General features: G+C 38.2%; 3 protein-coding genes and 1 pseudogene across 3 annotated transcripts; 1 reads left to right on the forward strand and 3 right to left on the reverse strand.

Annotated features, from left to right (window-relative positions):
• Positions 1-1,132: 1,132 nt before the first annotated feature.
• On the reverse strand, positions 1,133-2,467 carry LOC121771542 (annotated as a pseudogene).
• A 1,054-nt stretch (positions 2,468-3,521) lies between these two features.
• Positions 3,522-6,013, forward strand: LOC121759368. Its single transcript, XM_042154927.1, has 4 exons — positions 3,522-3,789; positions 3,920-4,075; positions 5,168-5,416; positions 5,585-6,013. Exons 1-4 carry the CDS (start codon positions 3,718-3,720, stop codon positions 5,852-5,854), a joined length of 747 nt encoding a protein of 248 aa, XP_042010861.1. The 5' UTR covers positions 3,522-3,717; the 3' UTR covers positions 5,855-6,013.
• A 1,854-nt stretch (positions 6,014-7,867) lies between these two features.
• LOC121783255 (probable serine/threonine-protein kinase At1g54610) lies at positions 7,868-11,465 on the reverse strand. The gene is made up of 7 exons (XM_042181279.1): positions 10,587-11,465; positions 10,190-10,474; positions 9,790-10,107; positions 9,456-9,683; positions 9,101-9,201; positions 8,870-8,987; positions 7,868-8,389 (listed from the first exon to the last, which is right to left on the reverse strand). Exons 1-7 carry the CDS (start codon positions 10,977-10,979, stop codon positions 8,120-8,122), a joined length of 1,713 nt encoding a protein of 570 aa, XP_042037213.1. The 5' UTR covers positions 10,980-11,465; the 3' UTR covers positions 7,868-8,119.
• Positions 11,466-14,545: 3,080 nt separating this feature from the next.
• On the reverse strand, positions 14,546-17,936 carry LOC121783262. The gene is made up of 9 exons (XM_042181292.1): positions 17,699-17,936; positions 16,796-16,908; positions 16,345-16,517; positions 15,893-15,986; positions 15,640-15,750; positions 15,452-15,541; positions 15,222-15,307; positions 15,056-15,120; positions 14,546-14,847 (listed from the first exon to the last, which is right to left on the reverse strand). The coding sequence occupies exons 1-9, from the start codon at positions 17,892-17,894 to the stop codon at positions 14,741-14,743; spliced, it is 1,035 nt and encodes a 344-aa protein (XP_042037226.1). The 5' UTR covers positions 17,895-17,936; the 3' UTR covers positions 14,546-14,740.
• Positions 17,937-22,337: the final 4,401 nt, after the last annotated feature.

Below are 22,337 nucleotides of genomic sequence, written 5' to 3' on the forward strand. Positions count from 1 at the left end.
TCACTCATGGGTTCAATCTCGTATACATGTTAATATGTTATGTGGTGTAGTGTTGCATTAGTATTAGTCTTATGAAGCTGTATTATAATTATTTTTATTTTTAGAATTGTTATCGCTTTTATCATTAATTTAAGGTTAATTATCTTAGTATGGAGAATTCGTACCAAACAAACATGCCCATACAATCAAGAGACTCCTTTAATTTAATTTGTCTATCAATTTATTCGAAAAGCACAATAATAAATTTTAGTCAAAAATTAATAAGTTCGAATTAAAGCCTTATTTAACCCCATAATTCTCCCTGTCTAGTTAGCACCCTAATTATATGTTAATTATTAATTAAGATATACTGATTATAGACGTCCCCACATTATAATACTACTACTACTTTGCTTGTTTGTAGCAACAAACTCTACTAAATTTAATGGATCGACAGCAGGGGAAAATCTTCACAAGATATTTCCCAATTAAATTTCTCTAAATATTTGTTTTTTAGATAATGAATTGACGAGTATACTTACGCCAAGAAAAAAAATGAGGAGTTCATCTCCTAGTATAATAAGTATTGTTGTTTCTTGTTAAAATGAATAAAATAATAGTTAATTTTTTTTATCGAGGTGTCTCGAACATCTAACCTATGGAATGAATCAGAAGTATTTTATCAACTAAATCGCTCTCTCAATAAAGATTTTTATCTTTATTCTTTTGTTTATATATTTGATTGAGTTAATTCCAATTATGAATACTCCGTATTATTTTAGCTTGAATTTCCTTTTCTTTATTTCCCTGTGCGCTTCCGCTTTGTCAGCTCTTAGTATATAGAAAAGAAAAAAAATGGTCATGGATTAAAGTAATTTCTTTAAAAAGAAATATCTCTACTGTATTATAATAATGATTAATTTGATTTCGTCAACTGCAGTAATTAAGAATTCAATCTTTTACGTTCACGCCATTGGAACATACAAAAATTCAAACGGTTCCATCCCCATAGTTATGCAAAATAATAGTTAATATATACATACATAGTTGTAACCGTTTATCTTAATTTAAAACAAAGTGAACACAAATAATATACTACTACTTTATACTATATTCATATTCTTACCTTGTTTGCAATAATTAAATGCCATGGTCCAAGTATCTTGCATCTCATTAGAGCATCATTAATCTCGGTCCGATCCCATCCACATCATCATTCCTCTACAGTTGCGGTCCAGGCCCCAACTGCTCTAACCCTGCAGGCCACAAACCTGGCCGCAATTATAACGCCTCCCTCTTCTTCCTCTTCCGAACTGTAAAAATTCAGAAATTGGTGAACAGTAGCGGCCCGAATCCCCTCCAACCGGAAGCTCCATCGCCCGCCAGGCCGGACCCTGGGACCGTCCCCAGGCCGCAACTGCGGCCCCGGGACCGGCCTAGGCCGGAACTCCGTCGCCTCCAATGCGCGTCTCGGGCCAGGACTCTCGAATTGCGGCCCGGCCCCTTGCGTTAACGATGCCCTTATGACCACTATCTCAACAAAACTAAACTTATTTTATTCGTATTGTTTTTCAATTAAACCACTCATCTCTCTCAGCCTCCTCTATCAGCTCCGCCTCGAATTTCAGCTTAGCACGCTGGAATTCGAGGAGGGGCTTCTGCACACAGATTGCAGACAGCAGCACAAAATGCTTAGCCCCAAATTTCCAACCAACAACAAGGCTATTCTTGGTTGCCTCATAATCAAGCAGCCAAGAATCTTTGACTCCACCACTCCTATTAGCTAAGCAAGACACAACAACGTCAATTGAAACCCCAAGGCTTTCAATGCTTCCCTCCAAAGATTCCAACCTTGTCACATCGGAGAAACAAGCATTTGCACCACTCAACAACCCTAGTGTCTCATCCTTGCTGTTCTTGCCCTTTATCCCACTTTTCTCTCTAGCAACGGCTATCACATTAAAGTTAAACCCTCTCCTCACTAACTATTTCACCACAAAATTTCCAATGTAACCGGTGGAGCCCACAACCAGGACATTGATATCTTTTGGGTTTTTGCTTCTGAATGAGGTTTTGGGAGATTCAAGCGGTGGAGCAGCTGAAGCTGTGACAAGTTGGAATCTTTTTCGATTGGCTTTGCAGGATTCGGACAAATGAAGTGACGGGAGAGGAATTGTTTGGCTGATGAATTGAGATGTGAGAAGGTTTTTGAAGGTGTTGGATTTTGAGGGGTTGAGATTGAGACCATTGCAGTCGAAGGGTGTGCAAATGGACATTTTCTTGATGTCTTGAAGATTGAATTTTTATTAGGAGAAATTGGATTTATGAATGTGAAGCAGCATTTCCAGGACTTGAATAAAATCTGAAGGGAATGGTGTGATTGTGAAGAAATAGCATAACCAGTGTAGAATCCAAATGAATGGTTGATATTTGGTGGGAAGATCACTTTGAGCATTTCTTAAATCTCATCTAACAGTTTATTTCTCAGTTTATTTCTTAATCTCATCTAACAGTTTATTTCTCAGTTTATTTCTTAATCTCATATAACAGTATATGTATACGTTGTATAAATCGTATTGTGGTATTCTCAGTAGACACTATAAATTCACTATGAACCATTATAAACTTATAATTATTGTCATGAAAATTTATGGAGTCGAAAATATAAGTTTTCGATACTTACCGACTTTGAATCTCAAATCACGAAATAATAAATTTACATTATTTGAGATCTACTACTATGTAGTAGTACTCCTTAATAATAGTTTCTGTGTTATTATATGAGAACCTTCGCCCTAGAAAATTAGGGGCACTATTTTCCATTTTTGAAGTGTTACCCAAAAAAACTAATTTTAAGACGTGGAGTATAATGAAAAATGGAGGGAAAAAATTAGTAGAATATGAATTTCTCTTATATATATTTTTACTAATTTTATAATTAAATATAAGTAGAATGAATTAATGGAATATGAGATTTATGAAATAGTAAAATGTAAGAATGTTAGTTAAATAGGCATAAACAAAAAAAAATTGATATCAATTAATAGGAGAGGGAGCCATTTACATTTGCACCAAAAAAACTAAACGACTTATGTATATATTCATGTGTGTAAGCATGTATATATAGTACATGTGTGTAAGCAATGGCGTCCAAATTGAATCGGACCAGGATCGGCAATTGATCATCGGTTCAGAACTGCCAATTCCAACCCATAACTGGAACCAAACGACGGTTTAAAAACCGCAATAATGCTACTCCCTCCGTTTGGCAATAAAAGTCTTATTTGGTTATGACCGAGTTTTAAGAAATGTAGAGAAAAATGGATTGTAAAAGTTAGTGGAATATAAGTCTCACTTATATACATTAGTTTAAAATAAAATATAAGTGGAATAAAGTAGTGAAATGTGGAATCTACTTACTATTTATGTAAAAATGAAATATAACCCTTATTATAGGATAGACTAAAATAGAAAGGAAAAAAAAATTATTGTAAAAATGAAATATAACCATCTTATTCATGTTCTTGAAACCGAGATTGAAACCTAAGGATTGGGAACCGTGTGCGCTCCAATTAGCTAAGTCACGTTTAAATCAATATCGACTTTTGGAGTAATAGAGATGGAAGCTTTTCCTGAATAGACACAATCCCGTGTACACTATACCTGATTACTGTAGAATTCGTTCATCTCCCTTTTCTCCCTTCATTCCAAGAAGTTTTCTTGAAAGAGCCCACCGACATGCATCGATCAATCAATATACAGAATTCGCTGCCTTATGATATTGCCCTCAAAATCGCCTCATCTCTTCAGGTACTTTCTTTCTCACACGAGTATCAATTCTTTTTTACGTTTTTCTTATTATTTTGTCTTAATTGTGCTGGAAATCGTTTTTGATGAAGTGGGCTTTGAAAAAGATTTGATCTTTATTTCTTTTTTGTAGGTTTTTGATGTGTGTTCTTTAGGTAGTTGTTCGAGGTTCTGGAGGGAGCTGTGTGGGTCTGATTGTGTGTGGGAAGGTCTATGCAAGGACAGGTGGCCTCTAATTTTTGAGGATCAGACTGAACCCAACGATCACAAATCGACCCCCAATTCCAAGGTTGTTTTTGTTTTTGTAGAAGTTTGAGTTTTATTTGTGGTTGATTCTTTTTTATGCTGTTGTAAAGTTCAGATTTTTTATGTTGGCTCATTTTTGCTGAGTTTTTTTTTTTCTGAATGGAAATTGAGTGACCTTGAAATTTTGGGGTTATAATTACTTACTAATGCTATGCTTGATTTCCTTCATTTGGAAGTGGAATTAGGGACTTCAAGATTCTTGAAGTTTCCATTTCAGATGGAAACTTCATATAATGGTTATGCATTTTATGATTAGGGGTTCATTTTGATCTGTGTTATACTTAAAGTTTCTTTCTTGGTAGAATGGATATGAAACGGCCTACGATAGTGGATTGGAGGATTGCCTCGTTCAGGGGAGTAGTAGAAAGGCAATCAAGATGATCTTAGCACGAAGGATACCTCTGTTATAAATAGTGGACTAATCAGTGGGACATGAAATGGTGTACAACTTGTGTATTAGAAATGGGCCACTCACCCCTTAAAAGGTCTTATAAGGGGAGGGTTATCCATACTTATATAGATGAGCTATGATCATTAATTCATTACCAAGTCGACGTGGGACAAGATTTAAGAGTTTTGACACGCCCCCTCACGTGTGGGCCGGAATGACACATCGAACTTCCATCACGTGGGCAGGCAAGAGAAGAGATAAAGAGATAAAATCCATCATCGACTTGGGCCCACTCTGGTACCATATTAGAAATGGGCCACTCACCCCTTATAAGGCCTTTTAAGGGGTGAGTGGCTCATTTCTAGTATTGTGAATTGGGGAATCTTGTGTTTCTGCCTCGTGTTGTAGATGGACTAGTAGAAACGCATTTGGAATGATCATAGTGCTTAGAATATCTCATTTGTGTGAGTTTTTCTATAACTAGAGTGGGACATGAAATGGTGTGCGAGTTGTGAACGGATGAATTCTCGTGTGGCTGCCTCCTGTTGTAGATGGACTAGTAGAAAGGCATTCGGAATGATCATAGTGCTTAGGATAACTCGATCTTGATTTATGCATCAATCTTTGTATGAGTTACTCTTATGAGGCTCTTAATAGAGGTTTTGTGTTGTTTGATTACTGTAGAGATGGAGAGGTTTGTACGTTAGCAAGCACAACGAGATGGCAGGAAAAGTAGGGTCAGTCGCGGATTTTATTGAAAGAGCTTTAGCTTATGAGTCCATCGAGGTTGGGAATTATTTGAAGGCAGTTGAACTATTGAACTCCCATCAGACTGGATTCAAAGATGTTCAGATGTTCTTGCTGAAGCCAGAGCTCAACGTGCTGCTTAACTTGGTCGGCTTGCATTACTGCATCGTTTGGCTTGAAATCCCGGTAACTTGCTGCCCCTGTTGCGCCCGTTTGATTATAGTCCGTGCTTCATTTTGACCGATAACTGTACTTGTTAAGTTGCATAGATATGTGACAAACTTCAAGAATAAAATTCATTTAAATTGTGATTTTCTTGCTTGTGTTGATATCAAAGTAGTATTGCATATTCAGGCTGAGAATGTGATCGAAGCACTCAATAGCAGCGAGGTCTCGGAGAGGCAGGTGTGCGTCCAGTGGTGGAAGCTGGGGAGATGGTTCTACGGGTTTCGCCTAAGGGATGAGTTCCACTTGAGGAACGTCTCGTTGGGGGATCTCGCCGTGTCTAAGGAAGATGTCTTCGGCGTGCTTCATCGTGGCGCGGTCCACGAGGTTATCCGTGTACAGATCTCTGCTGCTAAGTCAACTCACACCTCCTGGTCTCACCAAGTTGCTCATGTGTAATGATATGAAAAGGATCAACAATGTAAATATATATGGGGTTGCAGTTTCTTCATTTTCTTTGTAAATGTATAATAATCATGTAAAGTTTAGATAAAACTGATTGCATTATGCTTAAAGATAACAATGTGTTTGTACAGTACAAATCTTTGCAGCTTGTAATTCCTTACTTTTCTCGATAAATTTTGATCGATCACGTGCAATAGCTTGCAAACCACATAAGTTAGAGGCGGAATTCGTTGTGGTCGTGTTTCACACCTCTTTGATTTTTTGTGTGAAACGATCTGACGGGTCAAGATATCGTTGTCAAACTAGGATAAAGTCCATACCCAATTGCATAATTATAAATCTAGTTTCTTTTTTCTTCATATTAAAAAGTGTTCAAGAAGTTATTTTCATATGATCAAGGATTTTTTTATCTGTCAAATACATGGAGGATATGTGAATATCTGAAACAAATACAATTGGGAATTCAAATCTTCCTCAATCAAACTGAATACATGCCCAGACAATTAAACTGAAAATTGAAGAAAAAGAAAAACAAATGAGCCATGAACATCACTTCACAAGGCTAATCAGTAATCCAGAAATCTGAAAAAGGCAACAAAGAAACAATTAGTAAAAGCAGATTAACTTCTCTTAAATTACATCCTACTAATTTCGCAAGAAAATTCAGATTATTTGAATTGTTAGACTCGACTCAAAAACAATTGATTTAATAGTATTAATTGCTATTTTCACAAATTATGAAAATTTGATTTTATTATTATAGTAGTTTTTTTTACTACTGACAAATTCAACAAGATTAGGTCAGGATACTCTGAATATTAATTATGTTTGGAATGATTATAATAAAACTGAAGCGATATGTGACAATCCAACTACCATATAATAATTGATATAAGGTTGTAGGCATTCACCCTCAATTACAAAATAATTTTGTTACAGAAATTGATAGAAGACCAACATTATAATTAGCTCATTAAAAACTAGTAGTACTATTTTTTTTAATTAAAGATTATTGTAACAGCACAAATGCATTTGATTCTTGGGATGAAACAGTGCAATGATTCTAGCAATAGAAATATGGAGTAGGTTTTATTAAGAACATATATCTATTGAAAATTAAACGCTGCAACTCATCATAATCTACCATTTTCATCATCAAAACTCACATTCCACACACACACACAGCACAGAGAAGAAATGTTTGAAGATTTTTCATACCGATTTTCTTGATCTAACAACGATACACGTACGTAACGCGTTTTCTTGGCGCCGGCATGCATAAAGCCATCAGTATGACTGCAATCAAAATCGCAACGAGAAGTCCTTGGATGTCGATTCCGCCATCGTCTGACTCACAGCAGAGCTTCCCCATTGCAGGTTAGAGAGAGAGATATGAAGGGAGTTTAGAGATAAAGGGCAGAAGTCTTGGTCTATGTGAGTTTAGAGATAAAGGACAGAAGTCTTGGTGTAGGTCAACTTACTGATAGAATATTAGAATTGGAAGTGGTAGTTAGTTTGGAGGAGGTTTAATTAAATAATGTCACAAACTACCCAAACATCTTTGTCAATATACATGTTTTTACACATTATTCATTATTTTGGGGTCAATGTATTTTATCAAAATCTATAGATATAACTATTGCTGGATTCTTTCTTCTTTTCTGCAGTTTATTACATGTTGCAAATATTTTGAGCAGATATAGTGCTCCTTTTTGTTATTGAATTTGGCAACAAGGTCAAATAAACTCATTAATACTTCAACAAGAAAATTTCAATGAGATGAACAAACCAAAGTGATTCTTAAATTATAGCCCGAATCTTGATCTCGTGGTGATTTTTAGCCCGAATCTAAGATATAACAAAAATAGCCCGAGTTTTGCACTGATGTTAACTTTACGGGCCGTGTTCAAATTACCGGCCAAGTAGAGATGACATGGACCGCCGGATTGATGTGGAATTATTTATAATAACCAAAAAAAACAAGAAGATCAAAGGAGACTGCATATATTGATATTGAAATTGAAATCCTCTCATAGATCAAGATTACTGTATGTTCCATTGGAAAGGGGAAACTTTTCAGTATATACAGAAACTGTAAATATTCTCACGATCCCAAAAAAATATACAGAAACAAGAAATGTGGGATAAGTTTTTTTCTCTCAAAGAATAGCAGATTATCTGGCCGGGAAAGAGATTCAAATAGAGGCACATACCGGGAAAAGAGCTTGTGCCGTATCTTGTGAGATGCCTCCGAGTTGATTAATTCAGTACAGAACTCTTCTTGGACTGCTTTGACTTCCTTCTTGAAGCCCTGACACCAGCAGGGTCAGCCAACGGGCCTGACCATGTTTGGATGGGTTCTTTGGCATACGAGAAGTTCATGGAACTGAACGGGACGTCAGGAGGATCAAAGGCTGGGTCAATTAGATGTGACGAGCCCAAGGTGTAGCCGAGTCCTCCATCTTGATGCGGAGGGGGAAATTTCTCGCTTTTGCTCTTTGCGTTTGCGTGGTTGATCAGACGCCGCCTCTGTTTCAAGGAGTGAAACAAAGGTGCTCCAGTTTAGAGATAAATGCATCACACGGAATGAACTTTGAAACTTTTATGCTACGATTTCCACAATAGACATGAAACTCTGTATGTAATCTCTCCTAGCAGTATTTTTTGTAAGTTTTTGCATTTATGCCATCATGAGAATGACTAGTATCCCAACATCAAATATTTGAGAGGTAATTAATTAATTTATTGGAAATAAGATCATGTTCAATACCTTTACACCGGGCAGATATGCTAACACTAATAACAAATGCGGTTTAAAGTATACTGACAAAAAAGATGGAGAAACATCATTTTGCTCACCATATAGAGATAGAGAAGCATCAGTTCTTGAACAGGAAAAAAAAGTTTTAATGTCCATTACCAAGGTAAGGTTTCGGTGGATTTATAAGCATGATTTTTATGATCACAAATTGCAAGAAGATAAAGAGGTGATTGAAAGACAAATCTTACATCAAGGTTGGCTTGAAGCTCTGCATTGGCTTCAGGGGCATGCATTTTCCTCATTGCTCGTTCACGTGTTCGTGGTTTCTTCACACCATCTGCATTTGTCTTACCGCCAGCTCTCAACCTGTAATATTTAATAAATTACATGTTACTCCAAATTAATACAGCCCGAACTTATTTATATACACTGAGAGGTAAACTAGTGCTATAAGACACTTGACACCTATCAAACCAGACCTTCTAGCTTCTTCATCCCGACGCTTAGCATCCATCTCTTTACTTGGGGGGTACTTTGGAAGGCTTGAAGGATCACATGCATAAGGTTTTGTAGTGAAGAACTGCCAAAACATAAACCATTAAATGCATATTAGCTCACAACCACATAGAAAATGGGAGGTTGATCAGAGAAAGATTTGTGCAGTGAGGCAAATTCAAGAAACCATTGAGGGAATAGAAGGGAAGCTATCGACTTTCATACATTGGGAGGATTGTCTATCATATAAATAGTGTTTACAGATTTTATTCTTTTTATCATGTTTAGAGGCAAGATTGATGAGAGTGAGTGAGTGTGCATGATAGAGAGAGAACTCACGTCGCTACTTAAAGAAGCTGTGGCAGTTTGACGCTCAGCTGGATCAATAGCAAGTAGTGTCTCAATCAACGGCAGTGACGACTGTGGGAAATCCTTAAATGCCTCTGCTATACGCCTTTTGTATGCTTGTTGTGGCTTGAATATGGTTGCATGCGGTAGCTTTGACTTTTTCCAATACTCATCAGACGGAGAACCACATAACTTAAAAATCCTGTGTAGTTGTTCCACCTGAGCACAAGAATTTGAGTAAATCAACAATCATCACTTAGAGTGAGCATTTTTGGGCTATAATAAACGTCGCGAAGAGCCTAAAATCTAATGGCTGCAGTGTTACCTCTGTCCTCCCCGTCATAATGGGCTTCCCAGCAAATAGCTCGGCTAAGATGCACCCAGCGCTCCACAAGTCAATTCCCACACCATAGTCAGTGGCGCCAAGAAGCAGCTCGGGTGCTCTATACCACAGAGTAACCACACGGCTTGTCATAGGCTGTTTGTTGGTGGGGTCGAAGGAGGAAGCCAACCCAAAATCAGCAATCTTCAAAACTCCTTCGTCGTCAATTAAAAGGTTGGAACCTTTAATATCACGGTGCAAAACATAGCGGCTGTGGCAGTGTTCTAGGCCAGACAACAGCTGGTGCACAAAGCATTTCACCTACAGTATCAATTTAGACGAAAATCTTCAAATTCTAGCGCAGAGGCAAAATACTAGATCACACCAACGGGCAGAATCCTACCTGAGGCTCTGTAAACTTGATGCTGGGACTCGATGAAAGGCCAGCCAAATCATGTGGCATATAATCAAAAACTAGGTATAAACTACATGACATCCTTGAGGTTACCAAACCTTGCAATTTGATGACGTTTGGATGATCCAAACGGCGCAGAATTAAAATCTCCCTAGCCATAAACCTTATGCTCTCTGGCTCTAAATTATCGAATCTAACCTTCTTCAGCGCAACAATGTTTCCGGTTAGAGCATCCCTAGCTTTATACACATTACTATATGTACCTTGTCCAATCTAAACAAGCATAAACACACAACATCAACAGAAAAAAAGAACAACAAAATAAACATTCCAGTAAACTAGATAAACACACTCAAAACATGACTATAACTGAAAATCAGCTTGCCTTATCGAGCTTCTCGAATGTATCAGCCCGGCGGGGGATCCAACCGCTGAGAGCCTCACCGGCAACTGCCACGAGCCAAGAAGGCCATCCAGCAGCCACTTGCTCACCATGAACATTATTACGCGGGTTACTTAACCTAGGATTCGGCTTCACCCTCCTCTTTTCGTTTCTCGATTGCCTCGCTATCCCATCCTTCAAATCCTCCTTCTTAACCCCATCAGTCTGAACATCACCACCATTTGCTTTACTTACTGAACTCTCCACTCTTCTCTCCCCACTCTCAGCTGTCACTGACAACTCTCTCTCCCTTCCCTTCTCTCTCCTCCTATCCACAACACCATTCCCACCGGGAGAGCCAGAATCAGAAATATCTTTCCCGAAAGCACACCCCATCTCTCAGTCACTCCAGCCCTCATTTCTCACCACATAGCAAAATCTTGCCCCTCATTCAAAACCCCACCAAAATACCACCAAATAACTATATTAAAAATAAACATTCAGGCATGGAAAGAAGCACACTTCAAACTATAGCTAGGAATAGGAAAAATAAAAACACAAATATTACTCAATTCAAATATATACGCGAATAACCTAAATGGGGAATTGCTGTAAACAGTGATATGAGTAATAAAGCAAGAATCTTTGCAGTGTTAATGGAGCAATAAACCCTAGATTTATGAATTATGAGTACCGAAGAAAGCAAAAGCAGCAATTATGATTTTGTAAAAGCCCGCGATAATGGCGGTCAAAAATGAGACTAATGACATAAAACCATAAAAGCAAAGGCAATTATACAGTGAATTATTGGTCGCTTTTCTTTGCTTTACATATTTATCCTATTTTTTTTAGGGGAAGTCCTCATTTTTTTTCTTTTTTCCGGAATTGAAATGAACATAAATAAATAGCTAAAAGTTGAATCCCCAATTTGAGTTTGAAAATTCCCACTTTTTCTTTTTTCATTAAAAAAAGATTCGGGCCGGGCCAATAATTTATGGGCATAACTTGGCAAGCTATATAAAGAACTAAAAGACCCATTTTTATCGGAGCGGATCACCTCCCCCACATGCTACACCACTTGCTACTCCACCAATAAAATAGTGACATGTATTCACTCTTTAAAATATTAAAAAACAAGCAAAATCCTAGATGACACCTTCTTCCCAAAATATTGTCAACGCATTCATCTTCCTTTTTTTTACTGATAATCTCACCTCTTAAACATCAAAATGACGCCGCTGGAAAATCCAAAGCAGCACTACCACCACGATGCCTCCGAGCATCACTACTAGTTGCTAGCCACCGGAATCCCCGATCACCTGGCCACCTCTGCCTCTCTCTCTCGTTCCCCTTACTTGTCCCCGCCTATAAGCTCCAACACCTCTCGGATACCCTGCAAATCGCCACCGGCGATTCGATCTCCACTAAATGGCAGCCACTTTTCCCACTGCCGTATGACTGGTTGCTCGGATTCTTCTTCCGGCACCTCATCTCACAGTTATCCCAATCCAGTCCGTGTCGCCCTCCTTGCCGCAACCAACTACGACTTCCTCCCCGACCTATCGCAATCCCTAAGTTTCGGTCTGCTCTCGGGAAGTTGGACGCTCAGACTGCAGCTTGCTGCCCCCCCGCTGGTGCACCTCCGGGTTGGTTGGAGATTTAGAGAGTGCGACGGTGGAGCAGTGGTGGCTGGACCGGGGTGAACAGCAGCGCTGCACGACGGAGGACCAGGCGGCAGCGTGTGCGGGGCGACGAATTGGAGTTGTTGTTCGGTTGGGACAGTGATAGAAGGAGAGAAAGACGAGAGGAATAGGGGACGGCAGCGGCGGCGACAGCTGCTGGACGCCGGCGACGGAGGCGGCACTGTGACCGGATAGAAGCGTGAACGGCCGACACTGGCGGGTGAACTCCGAGAGCTGGAGGTTGACGGCGCAAGAAAACAAAATAAGAGAGTAGGCGGAGATTTCACTAATTCGAGGAATTCTGGTCGAGAGAGAGAAGTGCAGGAGGTTGTGTCAAATTTGAGAAGGAATGGTGAGTTAGAAATTGCTGTAAATAACGAATTTGAAGAGGGAGAGAATCACGAAGAAGTTGCTGTTGTTGACTATTGGAATGAAGATGCTGTTGCTGTTGTTGTTGACTTGTTCAAAGATGAGATAATAATTCAGTGAAAATGAAGATGAAGTGTCCGACGATAGCATATACGATTTTGGGAAGAAGGTGCCATCTAGGATTTTGCTTGTTTTTTAATATTTTAAAGAGTAAATCTAGATAATTTTAGTGAAAAAAAAAGTATTGATATTATTGTAGAAGCTTTGATGACAGAAAGGATGAAGCATTGGTGACAGTAAGGATGACAGTTTTGTATTTGAATTTCAAACTAGTAAGTTATATGCATTGGATCAAAAAGTTTTTGAAAAATCTTTATAGTTTTGAAAATCACAAATATAAATAGAGGTTTGAGGTGCTTCATAAGTTTGCAAATATAAGTATTTGGTAGTCAAATATGCAAATGAAATGAACGCTGTGTATTTAGTCTATTCATCTATAAATAAAAATTTAATTAAAAATTAGAATTAAAAATAAATACCAAAAAAATAAAAATCTAACAAAGATTTAAGACATTTAAAATGAGTTAAAAGGGGTTGTTTGATTTTGCAGGATTTTTATTAGAAAATGTGGTGGACCTGAAATGGAATATTTTTTTTAGGTTGTTAGCAACTGCATAAACAATTTTGCTTTTCATTTTTCATTCTTGATTTTCAATATTTATTGTTTGGTTTCTATACTACTACAAAGAAAAATGTCCTTTTTAAACAATAGCCTAGCCACATCACCCCTAATTATATAAAATAAATAATTGACAATCACACAAAATACGGAATTAAATGTACGACACAGATACTAGAAAATTCAATAATATTATTTAAATTAAAAAAAGTACAATAAAAAATACATTAATTTAAAAAAAGTACATTAAAAAATATATTAATTTTAAAAAAATTACATTATTAAAAAAACTCCTCGGGCATCATCTGCTGCCACGTGTACATGTTGTAGTACCCGGGCATCGGACCCCATCCACCTCCCACGGGTACTGGGGGAGTTTGAGACCCACTCGTCACTGGAGTACCTTCGTTGTTGTTCTCCATTTGGCGTTATTGATCTTATACAGAAATTAAGATAGAGATAGTACTCGTTAAAACAAGTGGTGTGAATGAAAATGACGTGCAAATCGCGTATATATAGTGTTTCAAAAATTAAAAAAAAAATTAAATTCGCTCGCCGAATGCTTGTCAGTCCTGAGCCTGCAATGGCGGCGAGCGGATCGGCGAGCGCTCGCGAATCAGCCAACGCTAGCCGATTTTTTCGCCGAAATGGCACTCGCCGGTTCCAATGGTTCGGCGAGCGGACCGGCGAGCGCCAGAAATCGGCTAGCCGGCCCGCTCGCCGCCATTGGAGATGCTCTTATAAGACAAAAACATAAAATGCTTATATGTTAACAATCAAAACTGAACTCTAATCTATTGTTTAAGTGATTAATTAATGATGTTTAATTTACTAATCGGATCAAAATTGCTTTAGCAGTCAAATTTAATAATACTGTCAGTTTTAGGATTCAAATGATTCAATTCATACCAAGGATATGAAGCTAACAAACTAATGTTTTTTTTTATCTAAATCCTAAAATTAACGTATGTTTAAGATCAAAAATAGACTTTACTCTTTTTAAATAACCTCCCACAAGTGGAAATGAGAGCAACAAATGCTACCAAATTCAAAAGCTTCCTCAACATAAGCTTTTCTAAAAATGTAACTTATTCAAATGTCCATCCAAAAAAAAAAGTTTGAAATTTTTTCAAAAAAAAAGAGAAAGCACGCAGAGTCTCAAAAAATTATGCCACTATAAAAGGTGTTAAACAACCACATGAATCCAACAAAAAAGCTAAAATGGGGGCATATTGAAGAGAACAAGTGAGGAATTTTAATATGATTAGTGATTTTTGAACTAAAGGTGCAAATATTTGAGAATTCCAAAAGAATGCAACATCTGGTAGCGTGAATCAGATAAAAGTTATACTTAATGGTCAGCGCTCACTACACACTACCAGGTCGTTAAGTAAGTCACTCTATGAGGATTCTTTCACACGACCTACTCACAGAGTCTCAAGAAATTGCGCGAAGCTTGGATATTTTGGCTCCCATCCAAGTTCTGCACGAGTTTTAGAGTTGTTCAATTTCTTACCTAGAGGATCTGATGTTCCTGCCAAACAATAGAAAGAAAATGTCATAAGGTCGGAGTTCTCAAATGGGGTGTTTAGAGCACTGCATGGCTTCCAGGACATTCACATAAGCCGAAGAAGATCAAGAAATACGTATGTTAATTCTTTTGGCACATTTCAAAGGTAAATACTCTTTGCAAAACGCACCCTTATATAAATGAGTGACACAGTCCCGATATGCAAGTTTACCTGTAAATGCGTCAAACTTCTTACCATATTTTCCACTCCTGTTAACCAATTCCATTACTTCTTGCCTGAATGCATACAACATGTCATATTTGGCAACAGTTCTTCGATTTCTTTTATGCTGATTCTATTGCATGTACATCTTACGAAAATTTAGTTGAATGGGAACCTGGACAGAGGGTGATTGTCACAGCCAAGAAAAATCCTACCACGAAGATTCTTCTTTAATATAGCAATTGACAGTGAAGCAGCATCCTGTGGAGGAACATGAAACATTGCACTAATTCATATTTGCAGACAAATGAACCAAACTAAACCACAATCAGGGGAAAAATCCTAATGATAAGTTTTTAAGTCATTTGAACTAATCATGCAGTGAACATGATTGACAGGGATTACCTCATAATGTATGAGATTAAGGATGTGATCTGGCCGAACTTCAAGAGTCCCTTTCTCCAACCAGTACGTATGGGCACCTCTATCTACCTTGTAATGCAAGTTAAGGTTGTTCTTACACACTGCATTTCCATTACCATAACTAGGAAGATTTGAGCAGATTCAACCCTAGGTAACACTTGGAAGGATATATAAAGTCCAGCTAGTCTAACGACACAACCACCAGCTTCCAGCACAACTTTCTCCGATTTTAGTAGATTATCTGTTCTGGGGCTTCTCCCAATGGGTACAGATGGAGTGTCCTATAGAGAAATTAAAACTCATCAAGTAAAGAGTAGAATCATTTATTGAATTTCTGATATAAAGACAACACAGGAATATATATCAGATTTATTAATTGAAAGGATTATAATCAGAAAGTTGCCTGTCAGGCAGATTACATACCTCATCACAGTACCCATTATCATTGCAGTCATATGGAGCTGAGCTTGAAGTAAAAAGGAAGCACCCTTCACCATTCCAATTTAAGGTTGCTTCTCTATTGAAATTGGTTACACAAAATAAGTTAGAACTTGGCTTCTATTGTTACCAATTAGTACATAGTGTAAATATATATAACTTATCATGATTAAATAAGTATATTTTGGTGTATTAAAATGATAACGCAAAGACATGCTATTGTAACCCTGTTGGCCTATCCTAAGCTTTGACAAGTATAACTTATCTGATTGACGAGTACAGTCAGTCAGGTGCATTTAAACATAAAAAACAAACCCATTACAGCCCTGAGTGACTTCCTAAGGGGATCATTATTAGCTGCCATTTTTCTCTTAAACTCTGCAAAAAGAATGTATAGAACCTGCACGCTGTGAATTTCAAGACTTTCTTATGCTTACCTGACTTCACCAGGGTAATCTACATTTCTAGATGGAGGAGCACAGAAGATGACATAGGGAAACTTATGAGTTACTTTGGTTTCCTTCAGAGATGGAGTAATCCCCATCTTCAATAACTCTTCATGATGATTGCTCGTAAGAGTCTGCCCATAAATTTGAGAACTTGGATGTTCCTGCAACATTCAAGTGCTCACCTTTAGAGAAGTACGTCAGTTTTGACATACAGGACAACAATGTAAAAAGGCAAAGGCCCATGATACTAGGATAAAGCTTGAAAGTCATAAATTATCTCAAAGACAATTTTAAATTTAGGCAGAGATACTGTTAAAAAACTTAGCTTCCCAGATCAAGTTACAACACATGTCACAGATCCACCAGATAGATAATATTGTGTTAATGCAGAAAACTCAGCAAACAATAATACTCATCGTATATTTGGTCCAAAAATTACCTCTCGCCACTTTTCAGCTATTATACGCCCCAAAACTCCTGGTCCAACTATCAACAGGTCATTAGCTCCAACTGCTCCAGTAGATGAAGCTTCCAATTTGTTGTTAGGCGCACCTTCAGACATTAAGCACAAATTTAATAGACTGATAACAACTTGAATCAAAACTGCCTTGCACACACAAATACTACTTTTCATCATAAGCACATGGTATCACTGCACTATTATAGTTCATTCAATTATACAAACAAAATTCACATAACAAACCAGCCAATAACAGCATAAACACACAAATTGATTAAATGTCTCCAAGAAACTAGGCATTGCCAATTTTGTGTCAGAGTCGAAGCTGTGAGCAAGCATAAGGCTACTGTAGCATCGACAGAGCAAAGTGAAAAACAAACTAGCTCTGTCTGATATTCTCAAGCAGATGTCATCATTGCTAAGGTAAATGCTGAAGCCAGAGAAATATCACAAAAAAACGGTCAACATTAGTTTGTCATTTCATCAAAACAAAAAACAAACATAAACAAATACTCCATATTAAAATGAATCAACTATCATCCAAAATAATCTTATAAGAATACAGCCTTATCCACAAATATACAATAACAGAGTACAACAATACAACCCTCAAATCTCAACTATTCACATCCACTCATTCACATGAGCTCGAAGAATTGTCCTAACGTAATCATTCACCAAAAACATCTCGTAAAATGAGAGCAAACGCTCAGCTGCAATACACTTCTGGCACAATTCTGCAAAAATTCAATCATCCAACCACCACATCCACCAAAAGCACAACATATTCCGCGAGAATCACAATTCTAATTTCTAACTCAGTCGCAAGAGATGATCCATTGAAGCGATAATTTAAGTCAATTATAAAGAGAGTGAGAGTACCGATGGTGGATGAAGCTTTAACTCTGGAAGAAAGGGCTGCGTCCATGGATAACGACGTCGTCAGAGGAGTCCGGCCGAAGGAATTGGGGTTGAAGCTCACAGGAAACGGAAGGGAAGTAGAGAGAGTAGCGGAATTGAGGTTGTTAGGCCTATGAACATTCGTGATGGAGTCAGTGCAGTTGGTTAAGCTGCTCATTTTCCACTTTTTTTTTATTTTCTTTGTGGAATAATCGATACGAAACAGGGTTCGGATTTCAATCAATTCATAAACTGTGATTAATTGGAGGCGCACCAACTGCAGAGGCTAAATCCTCTTACCCACTAGGAATTTGACATCTGGACTGTCTACTTGTATCCCTACTATATCTCCACCAACCCAATATTTTTTATAAAATAAACACGGGATTTTTAAATAAATTTTTCAATCAAATAAAAAATATTTTGTTCAACTATATTTTTCATGTGTTCTTAGGAGTATAATTTTAGTTCTAGTTTTTTGCATTTGTTAGTATTTAGTCTTTATTTATAGCGGATTTAAAATTATGGATCAACTGATTTTATTGTTGGCCATGATAACTGAATAACCATATTTGGAGTTACTTTTGGCTCGATAGGTGTGCCAACTCCATTTCAATCTATTGGAATTAGAGTTATTTCATTCATTGTATATTATTCATTACTGTAATGATCATTGCATTGTCTCTGTTATTCAACATCGACGACAACCTTCTTATCCCTTGAATCATGTGTTGGTTCTTGAATGTGTTCTGCCTCACAAATTATGTTTTGTTGATCCACCGATGATGTTGATGTAACCTTGGATATAGTTAATACGCATATGCCTTGTTTTAAAATTATCATTGTTTAGTGGTACTCTACGTTTGAATACGCCCTAGTCGCTAATCCGACTCCATGAGACAATTGCACAAAATGTTAAAGTTACTATACCAAATTAAATAATACTATTAGTGGCTGTTCGGTTTATGAAACAAAATTATCTTGAGATGCAGTTTAAGATACACTAAAATAGACCTAGGGTAGGATTATATTAGTATTATGCATGGTTGTATAGTAGAGTGGAGAGGAGAATAATGAGGAGAGCGAGATGGACAAATTAGTAGGAGGGGGTGAGGTGAGATGGTTAGTCATGAGATTAGGGGAAAAGGGGCCCATTCAAACAGGCCCAAATCTACAATTGTTAGCTAAGATTTGGTTGAAAGTGTGAATGGAGAAGATAAAAGTTATCTTGGGAATCGAACAGGCCCTTAGTGTTCAATTTTATAATGATAAACATTTAATCAAAATTCATGACTTTCTTAAATAATTTGTCGTTTTATTTTCCAACTAATTGTCATGCTTCTTACATATATGCTGCCAAACACATGATTGTAAGGCATGATAAAATGACAATGTGTTAAGTAACAACTTAACCTACCTAAACAAACCTAATCATGTTCTAATTTTATATTAATATATTGTTTATGTTGAATTTGGAACGTAAACAATCAGTTATATTGATGTGTATTTTGGTAATTTCCTACACATGTCATCATGGAAGGCCTCCTATTGAGTCAATGTCAAATTTATCAAAACTTATAGTGAATGTCTTTGTTGCCACATTTGATACATAAAACAAATCAGCATGTGTCAACATCATCAATAATGTTATATTACCATCAAAGATTATGTTTATATATCCTTTTCATATGTATATAGAGATTTAACAGCTCGAATAGTTGAACCCATATTTAATAATGTTGGGTCATGACTCATACCATACCAGATGTATATAGATGGATATTCTTCCTTTTATTCTTCCAAACAATATATATAAACTATTCCGAGTATTCAAAATTCCACCATCAAATTATTTATGATAATATCTTATACAACTACTATAGCCTATATAAGAAGATATTTCAAGTTATAAAATTATTATTTTGTTCAGTCTATTTAGTTGCATCCCACGCCCACGTACTTGAGTTCGAACGTCTAACTTATTAATTAAACGAACAATGTCTAATCAACAAAATTGTACTCCTATTATTATTAATTTGGTTCGATCTACTAAGTATTGGTTGAAAAAAAATATACTCAATCATAAAAAGTTCAATAAATGAAAGTCATATTTTTCATCCAAACAACCACCCGTGTTATAAAATATTGTTGTGACGATAAATTTGAATCTAATCAATGACGAATAACCTTTGTTTTCGTTGGTACCCTAACATTTGTTAATTATCGATTACTTTTTCTAAATAATTAATGTTCAAAGCATAGTGATAAGGGACATGCATGCTTATAATAATGTGAAGCATGTAAAATGTGCAAAAACTTGCTAAGTTATAAAATGATTTTAGGGACAACCTTGGATTCATTAGAAAGCTTTTGCACTTTTGTAGCTATATCACTTATTTTGTGTATTAAAGTTGAAGGAAAATGTACTCCCTTTGTATCGCAATGAACTTTTTTTTTTGTCATAGTGAAACAGGGGCGGAGCCAGAAAATTGTACAAGAGTGGGCAAAGAATTGCATATTTTCTCAATAACCCGTATAACTTTTCTTTTGCTTTTTCTCTACAAGTTCCAGAGCTTTGGTCTTTAACACTCAATGACTTTTTGTTTTCTTTTTCAGGTTTTATTAAATATTACTCCTAATTACATGTCTGACTTTACATTTTTTTTTTCAAATGGGGCAATAAAGGTTTTTCTATTAAAATACTAAGGGGGCAAAAGTAATACTCCCTCCGTCCCGCACTACTCGCACTTATTTCCTTTTTGGGCGTCTCAAGTTACTTGCACTCTTTCCATTTTTAGTAAAAAATTTCACCTACAGCCGTCATTTTTGACTTTCCTATACACTCATTCCTTAATCTCCGAGCCGAAAAGGAAATAAGCGAGTAGCCCGGAACGGAAGGAGTATAAAATACACATATTATAGTGATATTATCTATATATATTTGTATAAATGGATAACTCAGGTGGGGCAATTGCCCCATGTGTATATACACTAGATCCGCCCTTGGTGAAAATTAATTTTGTTAAATTTTTCACATGTCTTAAAACTGGTAGAACGTCTATTAGAGCATGCGTAACGCTTGGGGCCGGGCCGCAAATTGCGAGTCCCGGCCCGTCCCATGCATTACACGGAAGTGCGGCACGGCTCAGGACCGTCCCGGTGACGCGTGACCGGCCTGGGGAGCGTCCCGCGTCCCGGCCCGGGACGGGGTTGCACGGTGACGGGCCGCAAGTCCCGCGTCCCGGCCCAGCGTTACACGGTCTTCGGGCCGGGACGCAAATCCAATTTTGTTTTTTTTTTAAATTCGATGTCTATAAATACGAGCTTGCGTTCCATCCATTTCAATCCCGCGTTCCATTTCAATACTCTATTATACCCTTTGTATTTTCGGCGTCAATGGATTGGTTCAACAGCGATCAACGTGAGATGGAGGAGTTCGTTAACTCGAACAATTGGTACATACCGTCATCGCAACCATCGCAGACACAGCCTAGTCCGGGAGTCGGTAGCAACGGCGACATTACATCGCCGGTCAACACCGACGAGTTCGAGGTCAGTGAGATGGAGCCCGCTCAAGAGCGGGGAAAGGAGAAGGTCGGGGAGGAGGATGGGCCGAAGAAGTACACTCCGCCCGAGACAATGTGGCTTGCGAGGAACTACATCGACGTCTCCGAGGATCCTATCATCGGCAACCAGCAGACCGGCAAGGCTTTTTGGGAGCGGATTGCGCAGAAATATAACGCTGGCCGTCCGGAAGGGTCGAGCGAGCGTAGCTACGTGAAGCTGCGCAAGCATTGGGGCCGGGTCCAGGCGGATATGAGCAAGTGGAACGGAAAGTGGGCCAACGTAGTCCGTATGTGGCCGAGCGGGCACAGCGAGGCGGACCTCGTCGAGAAGGCAAAGGAAGCGTTCTTCACTGACGGGAAGAAGACCTTCAAGTACTTCGAAGTTTGGAAGCTCGTCGAGAAGAGCCCGAAGTACACCAGCGGTGCTGAGCCAGCGGCAACTGGGGCGGCGAAGAGAACCAAAGTTTCCGCCTCTGGAAACTACTCTTCGAGCGAAGGAGGTCCGGCGATCGACCTCAACGTGACGGACGACGATGTCTTCTACTCCTCTCCTAGCATTCAGAGCCGCCCGACAGGAACAAAGGCGGCCAAGAGGAAAGCAAAGGGGAAGGCAGCTGCGAGCAACTCCGCTATGGTGCCACCGCCGACCAATCCGTCTCTGGATAAGATGTCCGACACTTTGTCGGAGATGAATATTACATGGCGGATGAGCCAGCTGACGGAGTTGACAGCGAGGGATACATCGAAGATGTCGGACGAGGAGCTCGAGTTGCACCGTGAGATGATCGCCTACCTTCGCGCCCAAATGAAGAAGTAGTAGTCGTGGCCCGGGTTTCTTGTATTTTAAATTTACTTCGTCTAGTAATGTAATGTTAATTTCGAATGAACAATGCATTTTCCCGGTTTCAATTGTTCAACGAATTGCGTTTTCGAGTTAAATAGGTTGGAGTTGTGAATAGTGTCATTTATTAGTTGCGGCCCGAGTTGCGGCCTGCAGGGTTACAGCAGTTGGGGCCTGGGCCGCAACTGTAGAGGAATGATGACGTGGAGGGGAC

This window comes from Salvia splendens, chromosome 2 (assembly GCF_004379255.2).
Source record: "Salvia splendens isolate huo1 chromosome 2, SspV2, whole genome shotgun sequence".
In the NCBI taxonomy this organism is placed as follows: Eukaryota; Viridiplantae; Streptophyta; class Magnoliopsida; order Lamiales; family Lamiaceae; genus Salvia; species Salvia splendens.